We start from the raw sequence: 18,634 nt of genomic DNA, 5'->3' as shown, positions 1-18,634 counted from the left end.
CCCTTCCACCCACCTGCAGCAAGACCTGAAGATGGCCGGGCGGCTTACCGCCCGGTAACCCTGTTACTCTGGTGCTGAGAGGCAAAGTCAAGAGGATGCCAGACTCTGGGATGTTGCAAAGTTGAAATCTTTCAGACTGCATCCCCACCTCACAACCATTCCCCCACCCTGCACCCTCCCTCCAGACTATGCGAGGAACCTCTTAAAGAGGCGCGCGAGAAGCCGCTCAAACCGCGGGAATGTGTTCCGCAGGGGATGCTGGGAGGAAGGGGAGGGGGGGCAGGGGGGAGGGGGGAAGGTGGGGGAAGACGCAGCAGGACCATCACGCATGCGTACGGCGCGCGCGAGCGCGCGCGCTCATAAAGGCAGCCAGGTCGCGTAGCAACCGAGTTACAAGCCAGTATCTGGCCTTAACAGTTGGCCTTCCCCAGAGTGCTAAGTCTTACTAGCCGGTCTGGGCTCTCCTCTGTCCTTTCACTGTTCTCCTTATCATTTCCGCTTCTTCTTTCCACTGGGTCCAGTCTCGCCCACGGTGTGTGTGTCCCCAAGCGCAGAACCGGCTACTAAAATGAGTATTCGTGGTTTCTGCCTGGGAACCAACTCCTGGAGCCTATGGCCCACCCTCCCCGGGCTCAGGGGGTTGCTGGTGCTGGGACTGACCCTGGGCCTTCAGACCGCCAGCTCCAACGCTTTCTATCTTCCCGGGTTGGCGCCAGTCAATTTCTGCGAAGTGAAAGGAGAGACCAATTACTGTCAGGTGAGGACTAGAGGGAGGAAGTGAGATGTGAGGGGAAGGCTTCGGGTTGGAGTATCAGTCACACCGGGGCCGACCAGTGCTGAGAGCTCTCTGACTCTAGCCGGAATGCCTAAGCCCCCTCTGTGGGTGTGTCTCAGGGTCTCGATCGCAGAGCCTCGCACTTGGCAGATCCGGATCTATCTTTTTCCCTTGATCCTCTTTCTCTCCCTCTAGGCTCAGCCACTCCCCTCCCGTCCCCTCCCTCTCAGCTCAGCCCCTCCCTTCCCCTCTTCTCCTAGATTCCACCCTCCCTTTTGCCCCCGCCCTCCCCTTGGCCCGGCCCCTTCCTTGGTCCCCCTAGTTCCCGCTCCTGCTTGGTCCTGCCTACTCCCTCACAGCCCCTCCCAAGTGGTTCCAACCTCCCCCCATAGTCCCTCCCCGTCATAGCCCCTCCCTGTCATAGCCCCTCCCCTCCATAGCTCCTCCTGTAATGGCCCCTCCCCCGTCATAGCTCCTCCCTGTCATAGCCCCTCCCCTCCATAGCTCTCCCTGTAATAGCCCCTCCCCCGTCATAGCCCCTCCCTGTCATAGCCCCTCCCTTCCATAGCTCCTCCCGTAATGGCCCCTCCTCCGTCATAGCCCCGCCCCTCCATAGCTCTCCCTGTAATAGCCCCTCCCCCATCATAGCCCCTCCTTCATCACAGCTCCTCCCCTCCATAGCTCTCCCTGTGATAGCCCCTCCCCCGTCATAGCTCCTCCTATCATAGCCCCTCCCATCATAGCCCCTCCCTCGTCATAGCCCCTCCCCGTCGTAGCCCCTCCCCTTCGTAGCTCCTCCCCTCCCCCTCCATCTCGGTGGTTCCTTCCTCTTCCGGTGGTTCCTTCCTCTTCCGGTGGTTCCTTCCTCTTCCGCTACGTATAGTCTTCTCCCCTACTTCCCCTTCCTGTTGTCCCCTTTATACAATCTGCCTTTCAAGACACACTTCTCACTTGATCTTACGTATAGTTACACCATGTGTGTCACTCCTAACTCCTGTGGTTTCAGATTTTTACCTGTTTAATTCTTGTTAATTCATGTTGGTTTCCCTTGAGCCTTCTCTGCAAACAGCAAGATAATATTTACCTCTCAGACTTGTGAGACTAAAATGAGACAAGGTATGAAAAGCACTGACAAAAACATCTGGCACGTGGTAAGCTTTCAATAAGTGGTGACCATTAACATTATGAGTTTTCTTTAGCCAGAGATTTCTTGCTCAGTTCCTCTTCCACACGTCCCGCTGATAAATTTTTGACTTCCTTCCTTGGCAGCCTTGTTTTTTTTTTAAACTAGAAACTCACTGTAAATTTTTTTTTGCAAGTAATCCATTGAAAAAGTATTAATGAATAGTAAGACTTATTTTCTGGTCTCAAGTTGCCTGTCAAGTGTGTGAGCAATGTTTTGGTAAAAGGAACCGCAGAGGCTTTAGAGCTAAGAACAGTGCTAGGTGTGGCTTGACTACAGACTTAACAAGTTGAAAGTTGGGGTTTTTAGAGACCAGGTCTAGGTGCAGCAAATTTGCACTTAAAACCTGGAGCTTGCCTTTTCCTTTGAGAAGTATTGATAGTAGTATTTTGAGCCACCATCTTGCCAAATACAGTAAGTAAGAAATGGCATTAAAAATTATTTTACACCTGCCTTTTCTCTGCCTGGTAATGTCTAGTGCTGGCTCGTTCTTCTTTATTTCAGCAGACTTCCTAGCAAAAATAATATAATCTTTAACCATATCAAATGTCTGGAATTTCTCTTTTGTAAGCTCTTCTTTTAGATTTACTTGCTTCCTTGAATGTGTTCTACTTTTGATTCTGAGATTGTACCTTCTTATGTTTAGCATGCCAAACTTCCTGAATTCAATAGCGTCCAGCCTCTTGGATTTCTGATTGGCTGAAATCAGATAGTGTCTGGCCTCTTGATTTCAGATAGGCAGAAATCGTGTAGTGAGATGAGATGATTGGATGGCATCACAGACTGAGAGAACAGGAATTTGATCAAACTCTGGGAGACAGTGAAGGACAGGGAAGCCTGGTGTGCGGCAGTCCATGGAGTCACAAAGAGTCGGACACAACTGAACGACTGAACAACTGCACATTTATACTTTCAGTAAACTTTATTTTTTTGAGCAGTTTTAGATTCGCAGCAGAATTGAGCAGAGAGCATATAGAGTTACCATATTCCTTGCCCCCCACATGCATAGCCTCTCCCATTATTAACATCCCCAACCAGAGGTACCTTTCTTACAGTTGGTGAACCTGCACTGAATAACATTATCACCTAAAGTCCATAGTTTACGTTACAGTTTAATCTTAGTGTTGTACATCCTATGAGTTTGAACAAATGTATAGTGATGTGTATCCATCATTATAATATCACACAGGGTAATTTCATTACCCTAAAAATCCTCTGTTTTCTCTGCTCACTCATCTTAATGTCCCTTTAATCCATGACAACCAGTGATGTATTTATTGTCTCTACACTTCTGCCTTTTCCAGAATGTCACATAGTTGAAATCATACAGTATGTAGCCTTTTCAGCTTGGCATCTTTCACACAGTAATATGATTAAAGTCTCTTTCATGTCTTTTCATAGTGGACTAGTTTGTTTTTTAGTGCTGAATAATATTCCATTGTCTAGATGTGCCACAGTACATTTATCTATTCATCTACTAAAGGACACCTTGGTTGCTTCCAAATTTTGACAATGATGAATAAAGCTGCCATAAACATTGTGTGTAAGTTTTTTGTGTGGACATGTTTTCAACTGTTTTGAGTAAATACCAAGGAGCAAAATTCCTGGATCATGCGGTAAGAGTATGTTTAGTTTTGTGAGAAACTGCTAAACTGTCTTCCAAAGTAGCCATACCATTTTACATTCCCAACCAGGAGTGAATGAGAGTTCACATGCATTTTTTTTTTACCAAAATAAAATCAGAGTATACATGTAATGACAGCAACAGCCATAAGGAAAGAGACATAAAATCTTTACATACAAGTTTATATTGTTTGGTATACTTGAGGGAGTGGGGGTAGTGAGGGTGTGAGTAGTCATCTCTTGCCATTCAGTTTTGTGGCAAATAACTCTTCTCATTTCAATTGATACTGAAGATGTCATAGAGCCAAAGCAAGTGCAATGGCTGATGCTCAAAATGACCGTGAGTCATCAAGGAAGGTTAAATTGTGATCATAATGTTTTGTTTAAGATGGGAAAGAGTGAAGTGTATTTTAGAATAATTATAAAAATAGTTAAAATAATGCAAAAAAAGCACTTATACAGGTAGCTTAATTATTTCAAGTTCTTGAGTTCCATGGACGCTAGGGTCCTTATGAAGCCTCTTAAAGCTGAATATGGAATTTGGTGAACATGTGTGCTTTTCTGGGGAGATGGAACATAGTTTTCATCATATTCTCCTAGTGTTACATGATTTTAAAAAGTTAAGAATGGCTGAGGTATCTGAAAAATTTATATGTTCAGAGACCCTGATAATGCCAGATAAATGAAATGTTATGAATTTATAGCTATACTGTTAAAATTTATAACTGTACTGTGTTATAAATGTACAACACTACACTAAGTTATAAATTTATAAATATACAGTTATAAATTGATGGGAGTGATAAACCCAGTTACCTTTCAGTTGCTTCATTATATATTTTGCAAGTGCTACCTTATTTTACTTTGTGTTATTAATGTTTTTTTTTCCTTCTTGCAGTCATCAATAGAACTGTATGTAAACAGATTGGACTCAGTAGAGTCTGTGCTGCCTTATGAATATAATACGTAAGTTATAAGTATTATAATTATATCTGATATAGTTCATATAATTGTGATTAATTTATATCACAATTATGATATAATACTGTTCAGATGTGCCTTCAGTTTTTAAAGTTAGTGAATGCAAGCCATGGGTATATTAAGAAATGTGGTAATATTATAATAAAGGTAATAGGAAAAAATGATTAGTTAGAATAGAGAACTTTCAATGTAAGACAAATGCTTAAAAGATTAGGAAGTTTCCACTCTTGATTTTTCTTTATAAGAAAAGCAAATTATAAATTTGCTACTCTTTGAACCTTGAAAAAATATCTTTGCAGTTGTACCTTATTTCTAAAACATCGGATAGGTAGGTTTCTACTAAGATTTTAATGGATGAAGGTGCTTAGTTTAGTAGTGAGTAGTTATTACATATTGAAGATTAAGTATGATCATTCACTTGACAGTAACAACAAATGATGCACTTCTTGGAAAAAAATGATCATAGTTTCCTTTGGTATTGCTTTACTGCCTCTAATTAAGCAGAAATAAAATCAAGTCTCATTTTCATTAAAATGCCAGGTGTAAATGTAGGGTGTTAGTATGAGTATTAAAAATATTACTCAGGCCTACTATTTATTTTATCTTCTATGTAAACCATTTTACATTCAAATTTACTTAAACGTAGTTGTGATTCTTTTCAGTTAGAAACCATTTGATTTGTGAATATGTGAGAATGTGTTTGGGGGCTTTTTTTTTAAAATTCCCCTTTGGTCAGAACTGATAATTACAGTTTCTAAATGTCTCAGGTTAGAATCAGTACAGACTTTAAGCCATGATTTCCTTATTTGTGCTTACATGTCATTTGAAGTTTAACCCTAAAAATAGTGTTGGTTTCCTTCTGATTGTGATTACCTACATTACAAAAGTCAAGAGCAGTACCATGAGCATTTTGAATCATGAATTCATAATTATCAGAGGTTAAACAATTTAAAGAGAAACACAGAATCTACCATGAAAGGTGGAGCAGCTAGATAAATGATCAGGACTGATTTCTTTGTTGAATTTTTTTAAACCTTACTTAAACTTTTCTTTTCTTAGATTTGATTTCTGTCATGACTTCAAAAAGCCAAGTCCTTCTGAAAATCTCGGACAAGTACTGTTTGGAGAAAGAATTACATCGTCTCCTTATGAGGTTATTCAGTTATCTTATTTTAAATTTTATTTTAAAGTGAATCTTCTCAGAACTGACTACATACAGAGTTGTCTGTCAGTATCCATGAGAAGTTGGTTCCAGGACCCACTGTGGATGCCAAAATCCACATATGCTCAAAGTCCCATAGTCAGCCCTCCATACAGGCAGGTTCTGCATCTGTAGATTGAACGAACCATGGTTCACATGTTAAGTTTGCCATCTACCATCCACAGTTGGTTGAATACGTGGATGTCAAACCTATAGATACAGAGGGTCTGCTGTATATTTATTGAAAAAAATCCACATATAAGAATAGACCTGGGCAGTTCAAACTTGTAGTTGTTCAAGGGTCAACAGTCATACCAAAGAGTCTTTGCTTTAAAAGGAAAAGAAAAAGGAAAGGAGGTAGAATCTGGTGTTGCCAGAAGAATGCATTAATATAGTCAGCCCTCCAAATCTGAGGATTCTGCATCTGAAGATTCAACCAACTGAGAATCAAAAATATTCAGGTAAAAAATTCCGGAGTCCCCAAAAGCAAAATTAGAATTTACATGGTATTTACATTATGCTTAAAACTAGTTACACAGCATTTACATTATATATTAAGTATTATAGGTAATCTAGAGATGATCTGAAGTACAGTTGACCCTTGAACAACACAAGTTTGAACAGTGTGGTCTACTTATACCCAGATTTTTTTTCCACTATATGATCTATGGTTGTCTGAATCTGTGGATGTGGAATCTCATTCGGAGGAACCGTCTATGTGGAAGGCCACCCTATAAGTTGTAGGTAGATTTTCAGCTTCAGGGAGGGTTGATCCCCTAACTGCATTGTCCAAGGGTTACCTATATAGGGGAGGATGTGTATAAGTTATATGCATATGCATGCATGCTAAGTCACCTCAGTTGTGTCAGACTCTTTGTGACCCTCTGGAGTGTAGCCCACCAGGCTTCTCTATCCATGGTATTCTTCAGGCAAGAATACTGAAGTGGGTTGGCATGCCATCCTCTAGGGGATCTTCCTGACCCAGGAATGGAACCAGTGTCTCTTCTGTCTCCTGCATTGGCAGGCAGGTTCTTTACCACTAGCGCCACCTGGGAAGCCCCATATGTGTATGCTGCTGCTGCTGCTAAGTCGCTTCATTCGTGTCTGGCTCTGTGCGACCCCATAGACAGCAGCCTACCAGGCTCCCCTATCCCTGGGATTCTCCAGGCAAGAACACTGGAGTGGGTTGCCATTTCCTTCTCTAATGCATGAAAGTGAAAAGTCAAAGTGAAGTCACTCGGTCGTGTCTGACTCTTCGCAACCCCATGGACTGCAGCCTACCAGGCTCCTCCGTTCATGGGATTTTCCAGGCAAGAGTACTGGAGTGGGCTGCCATTGCCTTCTCCAACATATGTGTATACTTCACCATTTTATATGAGGGACTTGGGCAATGGTGGATTTTGGTATCTATGGATCTTGATGTCTTCCAGTGATATACTTCACTGGGCTTCCCAGGTGGTACTAGTGGTAAAGAATCAGCATGACAATGCAGGAGAAACAAGAGACGCGATTTTGATTCCTGGATTGGGAAGATCCCCTAGGGGAGGAAATGGCAACCCACTCTAGTATTCTTGCCTGGAAAATTCCATGGACAGAGGAGCCTGGTGGGCTATAGTTCATGGGGTCATAGAGAGTCAGACGTGACTCAGAGACTGAGCACAATGACTGATACTGTGGGATGACTCTATGCTCTTTAAGCTTTCTGCAGTAGTTGGTGGTTCCACACGACGATTTTGCCTTTCACATTTTATTTTTGCTTCATAAAGAGAAAAAGTTTAATTTTTTGTTCTTATATATTTTGGGTAGGGTGATATAAGTAGATATAATTGGACTCTCAGTATCTATTGATATTGCCCTCAATATCTTAATAGATGTGAGGATAGAGTAAGGATGTTTTCATGAGCAGTTATGATTATGAAGGCACTAATTTTTTTCTTTTTTTCCCCCAACTTCATGGAAGTATAACTGAGGTACAATAAACTATATATATTAAAAGTGTATAATTTGATCCATATATGTGAAACCATCAGGCATTAGCCTGTTTTACAACTTTTTATTTTGAAGTAATTATAGATTCACAGGAAATGACAAAAGAATGAACAGAGAGGTCTCATGTACGCTTTGCCCAGGTTTGCCCAATGGTAACATCTTGCACGTTAAAAGAAGAGGGTGGCAGAGGATGAGATGGTTAGATAGCATCAATGACTCAATGGACATGAGTTTGAGTAAACTCTGGGAGATAGTGAAGTACACGGAAGACTGGAGTACTGCAGTCTGTGAGGTCACAAAGAGTTGGACGCGACTGAGTGACTGACAACAGCAACAACATCTTGTATAACTACAGTATGACAGCAAAACCGTTAGACAATGCACAGAGCTTATTCAGATTTCACTAGTTTTACATGCACTTATTTGTGTGTGTGTGATGCAGATTTGTGTACCTACTACCACAGTCAATACATAGCATAGTTCTATCAGCACAAGGCTCCCTAAAGTTCTTCATTTACTGTTCTTTTTCTGTTTAGTTTTCAGAATTCTTTATATATTCTAGTTATGATTCCTTTGTTGCAGCAGTCATTTGCAAAGTTTCTGCCTGTCTGTGACTTTTTTTTTTTTTGACTTCTTATTAGGGTCTTTCATGAAGCAAATACTTAAAATTTTCTGTGGTCCAGTAATCAAGTTTTCCTTTTATGAATCATGCTTCTGGTGTCTAGTCTAAGAAGACTTTGTATAGCCTTCGGGCCTAAAAACATTTTTCTGTGCTTCTTAAAGTTTTATAATTTAGCTTTATATCTTTAAGTCTGTGATCCATTTTGAATTATTTTTTGTATAAGCTGTGAGGTTTGGGTTGAAATTTTTTTTCTTTCTTTTTTGGCCTGTAGGTGTGCAATTACTTCAGTACCATTTGCTGAAAAGACCTTTTCAACAGTTTCAATTCTTTCTCCACTGACTTGCTTTTGCACCTTTGTAAAAAAAAAAGTCACTTGGGCCTAGTTGTGTAGGTGTAATTCCTAGGCTCTCTGTTGATCTGTTCCATTGGTCTGTGTGTCAGGCATTTGCTTTTTGATGATTAAAGTTGCACATACTCCCCCTATTGGACCATTGTACTAAAAGAAAAGTGCACCTTTTCAAGAAATGCTATGCTTTGCACTGAAGAAACATGACAGTTTCTTTTCACCCCAGTTTGGGGTTAATATTGTATGATTTCAGGATATCAGGTGTTGGATTTTCATTGTTTATTCTTGCTCATTGTTTTCTGATTAACAACACTAGCACTTCACCTTGGTCATCTCCAGTAGCCAGACTTTGTAAATAAGAGATTTCATATTAAAAGTTTCAAATATTTTCTTATTATTTTTTGGTAACACTTTTATTGAGGGATCATTTGCATGCCAAATAATTCACCCATTCATAAGTGTCCATTTCAGTGCTTTTTAGTGTATTCATAGAGTTCTATAACCATCGCTGGAGAAGGCAATGGCGCCCCACTCCAGTACTCTTGCCTGGAAAATCCCATGGACGGAGGAGCCTGTTAGGCTGCAATCCATGGGGTCGAGAAGAGTCGGACACGACTGAGTGACTTCACTTTCACTTTTCACTTTCATGCATTGGAGAAGGACATGGCAACCCACTCCAGCATTCTTGCCTGGAGAATCCCAGGGATGGCAGAGCCTGGTGGGCTGCCGCCTATGGGGTCGCACAGAGTCGGACACGACTGAAGCGACTTAGCAGCAGCAGCAGCAGCAGCATAACCATCACTACAGCCAATTTTATTATCAGTTTTAAGTGAAGTGTTCTAGATCAGGGTAATTTATAGGAAGCTGCAGTGGATTTTATACCCCACCTTATATAGTACTGAAGAAGGCAGGTTCTCTTGAAAGCAGTGTGTGTCTAGTTTAATTACTTCAGATGTGTACTGAAGTGTAGAGGAAATAGTGTTGAGAATCATGGCCTACTGAAATCTCTGAAGAAAAGTTTCATCTGTAAGATAAAGTGCTTACTTTGTGAATTTTGGTTTGTACAACTTAGTCCAAATCTCTTAATATTTTTAATTTTCTTTCTTAACAGTTTTCCTTTAACAAGTCAGAGACATGTGTGAAAGTTTGTATGAAATCTTATGATACAGCAAAGGAAGATCAAAAGAAAAAGCTGGATTTTTTGAAGAGAGGAATGCAACTGAATTATCAACATCACTGGTATGTTTGGCATCTGACATCGTATGACTTAAAATTTCAATTCCCTTCAGAAGCAGTTTTATGGGTTTTATTCCCCTTTGGAGAAATGTATGTTGTGATAGTATAAATTAGTAGTTTTACTGTAGAGTAATTAACCAGTTTGCATCCTTTGAAAATATGCTGGCATTTGGGGATGGATTGGGGGAAATCTTGATTGGAGATTTAAAAATCATCTTCAAGGAAAGAGAACAGAATGAAAAACAACGTTTGACAGTTGGTAAACTTGTGGGTGACTTCTTTATTTGCTAGATTTCATATAGCATCCTTTTTATTTCTTATCTGAAAACAAATGTATGTATTAGTGCCTGGCAGATGGCAGGTGTTCAGTAAATAGTTGTTGAATGGGTAATGAGTGGAAGAATTTTTATTTATTTATTTATTTTTTCATTTTTTTGGCCTTGCCACACAGCATGTGGGATCTTAGTTCCCTGACCAGGGATTGAACTCAGGCCCTTGGCAGTGAAAGAGTGGAGTACTAACCACTGGACCACCAGGGAATTCCTTAAGTTCAGATTCTTAGAAAGGGTTTTTAAGTATCGGAGTACAAATAAATTAATAAAAATAAATTGGAATGTAATTTCTTTACAATGTTGTGTTAGTTTCTGCTGTACAATAGCATCAATCTGCTCTATGTATACATATACCTCTTCCTTGTTAAGCCCTCCCTCCCACCTCCTCCCCATAAGTTAAGATTTTTAATCAAAGCCAATCCACAAAAAAATAGTATATAATTTCAGGTAGATTTTAAAACTGCTTCTGGAGAATTCCTTGGCAGTCCAGTGGTTAGGACTCAGCACTTTCACTGCCATGGGCCTGGGTTCAATCCTTTGTTGGGGAACTAAGATCTTGCAAGTCATGTGGTGTGGCCAAAACAAAATCAAACAAGACTATGAACTTAAATATGTGTAAGATGATGTTAGTTTTGCTTGATATAAATTGCTTATTAAATCTTTTCCTTAAAATATTTATATTTAGGATTATTGATAATATGCCAGTGGTATGGTGTCGTGATATAAATGGTGGAAATAAGTACTGTACAACAGGATTTCCAATAGGATGCTTTGTTACCCAAAGTGGCGTATCCAGTGATGCTTGCTTCATGCACGTAAGTATTGAGAACTTACTATAGAAATATAAGAATGTTGCTTCATTTACATTTTGCTTTCTAGTATAGTCACTTAAAGGCAATGGCACCCCACTCCAGTACTCTTGCCTGGAAAACCCCATGGGCGGAGGAGCCTGGTGGGCTGTAGTCCATGGGGTTGCTAAGAGTCGGACATGACTGAGCGACTTCACTTTGACTTTTCACTTTCATGCATTGGAGAAGGAAATGGCAACCCACTCCAGTGTTCTTGCCTGGAGAATCCCAGGGACAACGGAGCCTGGCGGGCTGCCGTCTATGGGGTCACACAGAGTCGGACACGACTGAAGCGACCTAGCAGCAGCAGCAGCATAGTCACTTAAACATGAATGGGACACCTACTATTGTCTCCGTTTTATGCTAGAGGTTGAGGATACAAAGACAAGTGGTCCCTTGCCCTCTAGAAGTTCATAGTCCTAAGTAGGAGATAGACTTGTGAGCAAACTGATGCAATAAAATGTTTTATGGTAGAAGACTAAGGAGTAAGGAGGATATAATGAAGGGAATTAAAAAGTATTCGTTAGATGAATGGGTGGGTGAGCATTTCTAGAAGGGAAATCAGTGTGAGACTGGTCAAGAGATTGGAAGTCTGAAATAGCATGCTGTGATTGAGGGACTGTGAGTAATTGGGTATATCTGCAGCATAAGGTTTGGGGTTTTGGGGATGCATGTAGAGATGAAGCTCAAAACGGGGGTAGGTAGAAGCCAGATCATGGCAGGAGGTCCTGTATACAGTGGTAAGGAAAGTCACATTAAATGCCTATTATGAGCCAGAAGCAATGTTATATCACCCTATACACAGTGATTAATTTAATCCTTGAAACAGTCCTGTTGCTAGAATCTACTACTGCTGTTTTACAGATGATAAAATTCAATCTCAGAGACGGTAAGGGACATGACTAGAGGCAGACAGCTAGTAAGTGGAAGACATAGGACTCCAACTCAGATCTTTTTAGCTTGGAAGTCCTAATCACATGGTTTGAAATTTATCTTGTGATTCTCAAACTGTTTTCTACTGGGTCCTAGGGTAACAGAAGTGTCTTGGGGCTGCCTTGGAGGCTGAATGGTCATGGAAGGGCAGCACTACTTAGAATCTTTCTTATATGGAGAGACTCAATGTGGATCAGCAATGGGCTGAAGGGGAAGGGAGAGAGAGGAGCAGAGGTTTTGGAGTCTAAATGGTGGTACCCTTCATTGTTTCTTTCCAGAGAAAAGGGCTGTGCTTCTTGCATTTTAGTCATTCAGGGACCACCTTGGTGGTTTGTGCCACAACTGAGGCACTTGTACTTATTTATCTGTAATTTTAAAAATTTCTTTAAAGTTTTATTGTTATGAATTTAGGAAGGAAAGTTATATTTGGTACTGCTAGGTATAATAGCTCTAACAAAAAGTATAGTGACAATGGTATATAAAGCAATAGATATTTAATCTTTAATAAATTTCAGAGGTATTTTTTAATATCAAAGGCTTGACATATCTAACAAGACTCATGGGGCCTGAGGTGTATGTAGTTTGTATACATGTCTCAGGGATTCCAGCATATCAGAGCAGGCCACTAAAAGTCCTAGTTACATGAAAACTCCATCTCTTCTCCCATCTCCAGTAAAGATATCCTGGGAAAAAGGGGGCTTTTTTTTAACACAAACATTTGTAACAATTTATGTTAGCCAACATCTGCAAACAATGTAAATGCCCCTCAACAGGTGAGTAAATGAAGAAGATATGGGGTATTCATTCCTTGTACAACAACTCAGCAATTAAAATGAGCAAACTGTTGACACATGCACAACATGGAGAGATCTCAAACTTGTACTAAGCGAAAGAAGCCAGAAATAAAATTTTACAGGTTGTATGATTTCATTTATGAGCTATTACTAGCAAAGGTAAAGATATAAAGACAAATGGCTTTAGATCTGACAAGCATAAGGATTTGGAGTGGAATACAGAGAAGACCAAGGCCTTCTTGGAGCACAGAGAAATCACTCTGAGGTAACAAAGTTGAGATAAATGGGATATAGAGTTTAGAAGCAGTAACAAAATAACTTTTATTTTTCAAAAGTTTTTCTTTCCTTTAAAAAAAAAACTGGAATATAATTGCTTTACAAAAGCTATTGTTTTATTAGGGACCTCAATAGTCATCTGGCTCAGTCTAGGAGACTTATTAATACAATGCTCTGCAAAAGAGATGGCAAATATGTATTTATCTCTAGTTTAACTTAAACTTATTTAAAAGGATATTATAGAAATTACAGGCTTAGTATTCTGTTCATCTATTTTCAAGTACATAGAAAAATAGAATACAGATTTTTTTCATCTACTACCTAAGATTATCTCATATATCCCCAGTGATATATATTCTTCACAATGGTAAACATTGCCACAGGGAATGTGGGAGGAAAAGCAGCAAATTACAGAAGAGAGAAGTTAATGAATAGGAGAAATTTGGATAAATAAAGTCTGTGTTTGATACTCGATGAAATTCTATATGGAGTGGTTCTTATTTTTGGCTGGGTCATGTAGTTTACAGGATCTTAGTTCCTTGACCAGAGATTGAACTATGGCCATGGCAGTGAAAGCGCCAAACCCTAACCGCTAGACCACCAGGGAACTCTCCAAAGGATATGGGCTTAATAAAAACCCTTTTTGTTAAAAAAAAAACAGATAACAGAAAACCACACAGAGCAGATATAAAGTTTAATGAACTGTTATAAGCGGAACACCTTTGTAAGCGTCAGCCAGATCAAGAAATTGAATTTGGCCAGCCTCCTCAGAAGGTATTCATGTATGCTACCCATTGAAACTGTGTTGCATCCCCTAAAATAACCACAGTCCTAACTTTCACCCTAATCACTTCCTTGAGTTTCTTTTACAGTTTTATTACCCAAGTCTACATCTCTCAACACTATAGTTTAGACTTGAGCATTTTATACAGCTTTTATCAATATTTTCTTGTGAAAGTGAAGGTGAAGTAGCTCAGTTGTGTCCTCTTTATGACCCCATGGACTGAGCATTCTCTTTTTTGTGGGAGCATTTTCAAACACACAGAAAAGTTGAATGAATTGTATAGTGGACACTCACATACCCAGCACCTAGATTCTATAATTAGCATCTTTGGATTTGATTTATCACAGATTTATACATTTATGTATTCCTGTATCATTCATCCAAACAAGGGTACATTTTCCTCTGTCCCTGATTTCTTAGAAGTTGATAGATGGATCTAGTGGATTGATTAGATTCAGGTTTGATCTCTTTGACAAGATAAGGTAGTGATGTGTTCTTTCATCAGGATGCACATAATATCTCTTTTTAAAGAATAGGTTTATTATTTAGAGCAGTTTTAGGTCAAAGAAAAATGAAATGGTAGGTACAGAGACTTCCCAGGTGCCTTCTGCCCTCACACATGCATAGCTTCCGTCATTATCAACATCACTCACCAGAATGTGGTACATTTGTTACAACCGATGAATCTTCATTGATACACAGTGAAGATACACATTGTTGCACTATGTGATACACATTAATTAATGTGATACACATTTCACCCAAAGCCCATAGTTTACATTAGGGTTCACTCTTGTGTGTATTTTATGGGTTTGGACAAATGTATAATGACATGTGTCCACTGTTATAATGTCATATAGAGTAGTTTCACTGCCCTAAAAGTCTGTGCTCTGCTTGTTCATCCCCCTCTACCTGGTGTCTTTTATTTCTTTCTTTTACTGTGATAACTGGATCCACTATTCCTTAGGGGATGCTGAGGCTTCAGAAAGTGTAGCTTCCATCAACCAGGAAACAAAAACCTTTTCTCTTGCAGCGTCTAGCCAGCGCCCTCTACTGACAAAGCTTCATTCAGTGCCAGCTTGCAAAGGAAACCTAGTTAAAATACTCAAAGGGCCCAGATAATTTTCACAGAGGTCAAAGAGCATGAATCTGGCAATGAGAGGCAATAAATCAATAACTGGCACACCTTACATGCATGCACTGATCAATACTCTGATGAAGGAGAGCCCTAGTTTATCTCCAGAAATCTCTGTGCAGCTCCCCTCTCTCTGGTATTCTTCCCCACAAAATCCAGCCCCCTTGGCCTCTCTGGACTTTGAACTTTGTCTTCCCAACTGGGGAGATTGCGGGGCTTCTTTGGGTACCCCTTCCCTGTACCACAGCCTGGAAATTCTCTCTGGGAAGGAAGCTTGAGGCTTCCCCTTCTCTAGGTGATCACTCTCTTAATGTTCTTTGTTGTCCAAGGTCTGAAAACCGTTTGCAAATATTTTAACCATTTGAAAAAATTGTTTAAGGTGAACGAGTAAATCTAGTCTCATATTCTTCCATCATGTCTGGAGGAGGAGATTCCACTCTCCTGTTTTCTTTTTGCATACATTTGCTTGGTGTGACTTTGCCTATCCTTTCAATTTAACTTTCCAGATCTCTTTTAGATATGTCTCTTTTATACAACAGGTTGGGTTTTGCTTCAGGGCATCTTCTGAAAAATCTTTTCCTCTTAATGGCTGAGTTAAGCCCATTTACATGTATTGCTATGACATTTACTCTCAGTTCTGTTATATTACATTTTGTTTACTATTTTGATATTCCACATTTTATTGATTCTAAGACTCATGCTTCCCCATATTTTATCATTTATGAAATCAAGATGTGTCTTCCAGTTGATGGCGTGTTAAAGTTTAATTGGCAGTGTATTTTTTTAGCAGCACATAAAATGATGTTTTGCAAGTGGTGGCATTTTCAATTCCATGAAATATAATATTTCTTTGAAAAGTCTTTATGTGGTCTACATTTTATTGTTGTAATTCTTCTAATATTTAAGGTTTGAATTTCTGTTTTGGTCTTTTCATTCCTACCTACTTCTTGGTTACTTTTTTTTTTTTTTGGCCACACCATATGGTTTTCAGGATCTCAATTTCCTGACCAGAGACTGAACCAGGGCTGAGGCAGTGAAAGCTTGGAATCTTAGCCACTAGGCTACCAGGGACATTCCAGTCACCTGTTTCTTAGAGGGTATGATATAGTTTCATGATTATGCGTCTGGGTATGGATTTTTGTTTTGCTGTGTTTTTAATCGTGTTGTTAATTCCTTGAGTTTCCTGGATTGGTGCCTTTTATCAGTTCTGTAATTCTCAGCCATAGTCAGATATTTTCTTCTTTCCTTTTTAGACTCCAATTAAAGCTATGTTAAGTGTTTTTTTCTTCTCCACATGTCTTAACTTTTTTTCTGTGTTTTCTATTTTTTTTTTCCTGTACTGTGTTCTTCTGGTGTATCTTCTAGTCTATAAATTATCTTTTCACATGTTCCTTCTCTTAAAATATCAGTAATAATCTTTCTCATTTCTACAAGTTTTGTTGTTTTTCAGATCTGCTAGGTCGTTATTTTATACTTATCTATTTTATGCACACTTGTGTTTGATGTCTTTGAAATATATTGTTTGGTTAATTTTAAATCTGCCTCTTACCATTCCTGGATCTGAAATCTTTACAAATTTGTTTCTGCTAGTTCCTGCTCATGATTCCTTTTTTCCTTGTGTGCTTCATTATTTTGACTTCATATTCATCGTTCTCAAGTAGTATTTGTGGAGTTTGAGTCCTAGGGTCAAAGTACTTTCCTTCAGAGAGGATTTTCATTTACTTCCACATGGTGTCTTTGGGAAATACCAGTCTGGGAACACCTTAAGGCAAATTCATAATTTAAACTTCCGGAAGCAACTTAGATGATGTGAATCCAGCCTGCAAATCTATGATTTTTGAGGACAGTTTTATTTCTCTCCCCCTACCCGCACCTGGTTCTGTTTATCTTTGAGGCCATCTTCCCAATAGTCCATTGGGACTATAGGAGTAGGCTCACTTCTTGCTCACCTTTATCCTGAGGATGTTGCTTTTGGAAGGGGTGGGTGGTCTCAGCTTAGTGTGCAGAGGGTTTCATATTAGCCTTCTCATCTGGGAGGGCCCTCCCTGAGTGCCCCCTTCCTCCTCCTCATGAAGCTACCCAAACTGAAGTTCAGGTTTGCCCAAATTAGCAGGTATCCTCAGGGCAAGAGCAGCATCAGTGCTTCCTTACCCAGCTGACCTCTCTGACTTACTGCTTCCCCTTAGAATTTGGCATTGGGACCTCCCTGGCAGTCCAGTGGTTAAGACTCTGGGCTTCCAATGCAGGGGGCATGGGTTTAATCCCTTTTTCAAGGAACTAAGATCCTATATGCCACATGGTATGGCCAAAAAATAAAAATAAATAAAAAACAATAAGAATAGTAAATAAAAAAAGAATTTGGCATTGGTAGTTCCTTACTTTCTTGTCACCTCATGTTGCTTTTTTAAATTTTAAAGCCTATTCTTCCAGAGCAGGTTTACGTTCATAGTAAAATTGAGAGGAAGGTACAGAGATTTCCCATACACCCTCTGTGCCATACAGACATAACCTCCTCCATTCTCAGCATCCTCCACCAGAGTGGGACATTCATTACAACTGATGAGCCTGCACTGATGCATCACATGATGACCACCTAAAGTCCATAGTTTACATTAGGGGTCACTCTTAGTGTGCTATATCCTATGCTCATGTTGCTTTTAAGGGGATATTTGTTATGTTTATCATTTGTGCTTTGCAGCAGGAGATTTGGCCCTAATAAGATGGGAATTGGAAATCTAGTTAAAGTTTTAAAGCATAATTTTATTTTATTTATTTATTTATTTATTTTAATTTTTGTTTTTTACTTTATTTTGCTTTACAATACTGTATTGGTTTTGCCATACATTGACGTGAATCAGCCACAGGTGTACATGAGTTCCCAATCCTGAACCCCCCTCCCACCTCCCACCCCATTAAAGCATAATTTTAATATCTAGTAGGAAGGAATCTAACATTTAATGATTTCCTTATTCTGTGCCAGGTACTAAACTAGCTCTTTCCATATGATTTCTCACTTATTCCTCTTAATAATTTTATGAATTAAGTGATGGTAGCCCCATTTTACAGACTTCCCTGGTGGTTCAGTAGTAAAGAATCTGCCTGCAATGCAGGAGACCTGGGTTCGATCCCTGGGTTGGACAGATTCCCTGGAGGAGGGCATGGAAACTCACTCTAGTACTTTTGCCTGGAGAATCCCCATGGACAGATGAGCTGGGTGAGCTACAGTCCATAGTGTAGAAAAGAGTTGGACATGACTGAGCAACTAAGCAGCAGCAGCCCCATTTTACAGCTAAGAAAACCAAGGCCCAGAAAAATTGGCATACAAAAGCTTGTATGTGGCAAAATATGAATTCCATCTCAATGTTGTGGTTGCTTTTTGACCACACCATGCAGCTTGCAGGATCTTAGTTCCCCAACCAGGGACTGAACGCAGGCTATGGCAGTGAAAGCACTGAGTTTTAACCACTCGACCACCAGGGAATTCCCTCATGCCAATGTTTTTTTTTTTTTTTTTAATACTGTCATTTTAAATCTTTAATCAGATTCCATTCATGATTATCAGTCATATTACATGCC

General features: G+C 39.7%; 1 protein-coding gene across 7 annotated transcripts in view; it reads left to right on the top strand.

Moving 5' to 3' along the window:
- The first annotated feature begins 387 nt into the window (after positions 1-387).
- Positions 388-18,634, top strand: part of LOC138930436 (transmembrane 9 superfamily member 2-like) — an 83,677-nt gene continuing 65,430 nt past the window's right edge. For 6 of the 7 annotated variants that reach the window (XM_070290667.1, XM_070290665.1, XM_070290666.1 and 3 more), the window contains exons 1-5: positions 388-757; positions 4,480-4,547; positions 5,622-5,715; positions 9,832-9,959; positions 10,974-11,103. In XM_070290667.1, coding sequence (XP_070146768.1) covers positions 569-757; positions 4,480-4,547; positions 5,622-5,715; positions 9,832-9,959; positions 10,974-11,103 — 609 coding nt within the window. In that variant the 5' untranslated portion in view covers positions 388-568. Of the gene's footprint in view, positions 758-1,828; positions 1,927-4,479; positions 4,548-5,621; positions 5,716-9,831; positions 9,960-10,973; positions 11,104-18,634 lie in introns of those variants that run through there. The other variant, XM_070290663.1, reaches the window with a different exon arrangement.

Source organism: Ovis canadensis, chromosome X, assembly GCF_042477335.2.
Source record: "Ovis canadensis isolate MfBH-ARS-UI-01 breed Bighorn chromosome X, ARS-UI_OviCan_v2, whole genome shotgun sequence".
Lineage (NCBI taxonomy): Eukaryota > Metazoa > Chordata > Mammalia > Artiodactyla > Bovidae > Ovis > Ovis canadensis.
This window is presented reverse-complemented; position numbering and strand designations above follow the sequence as displayed.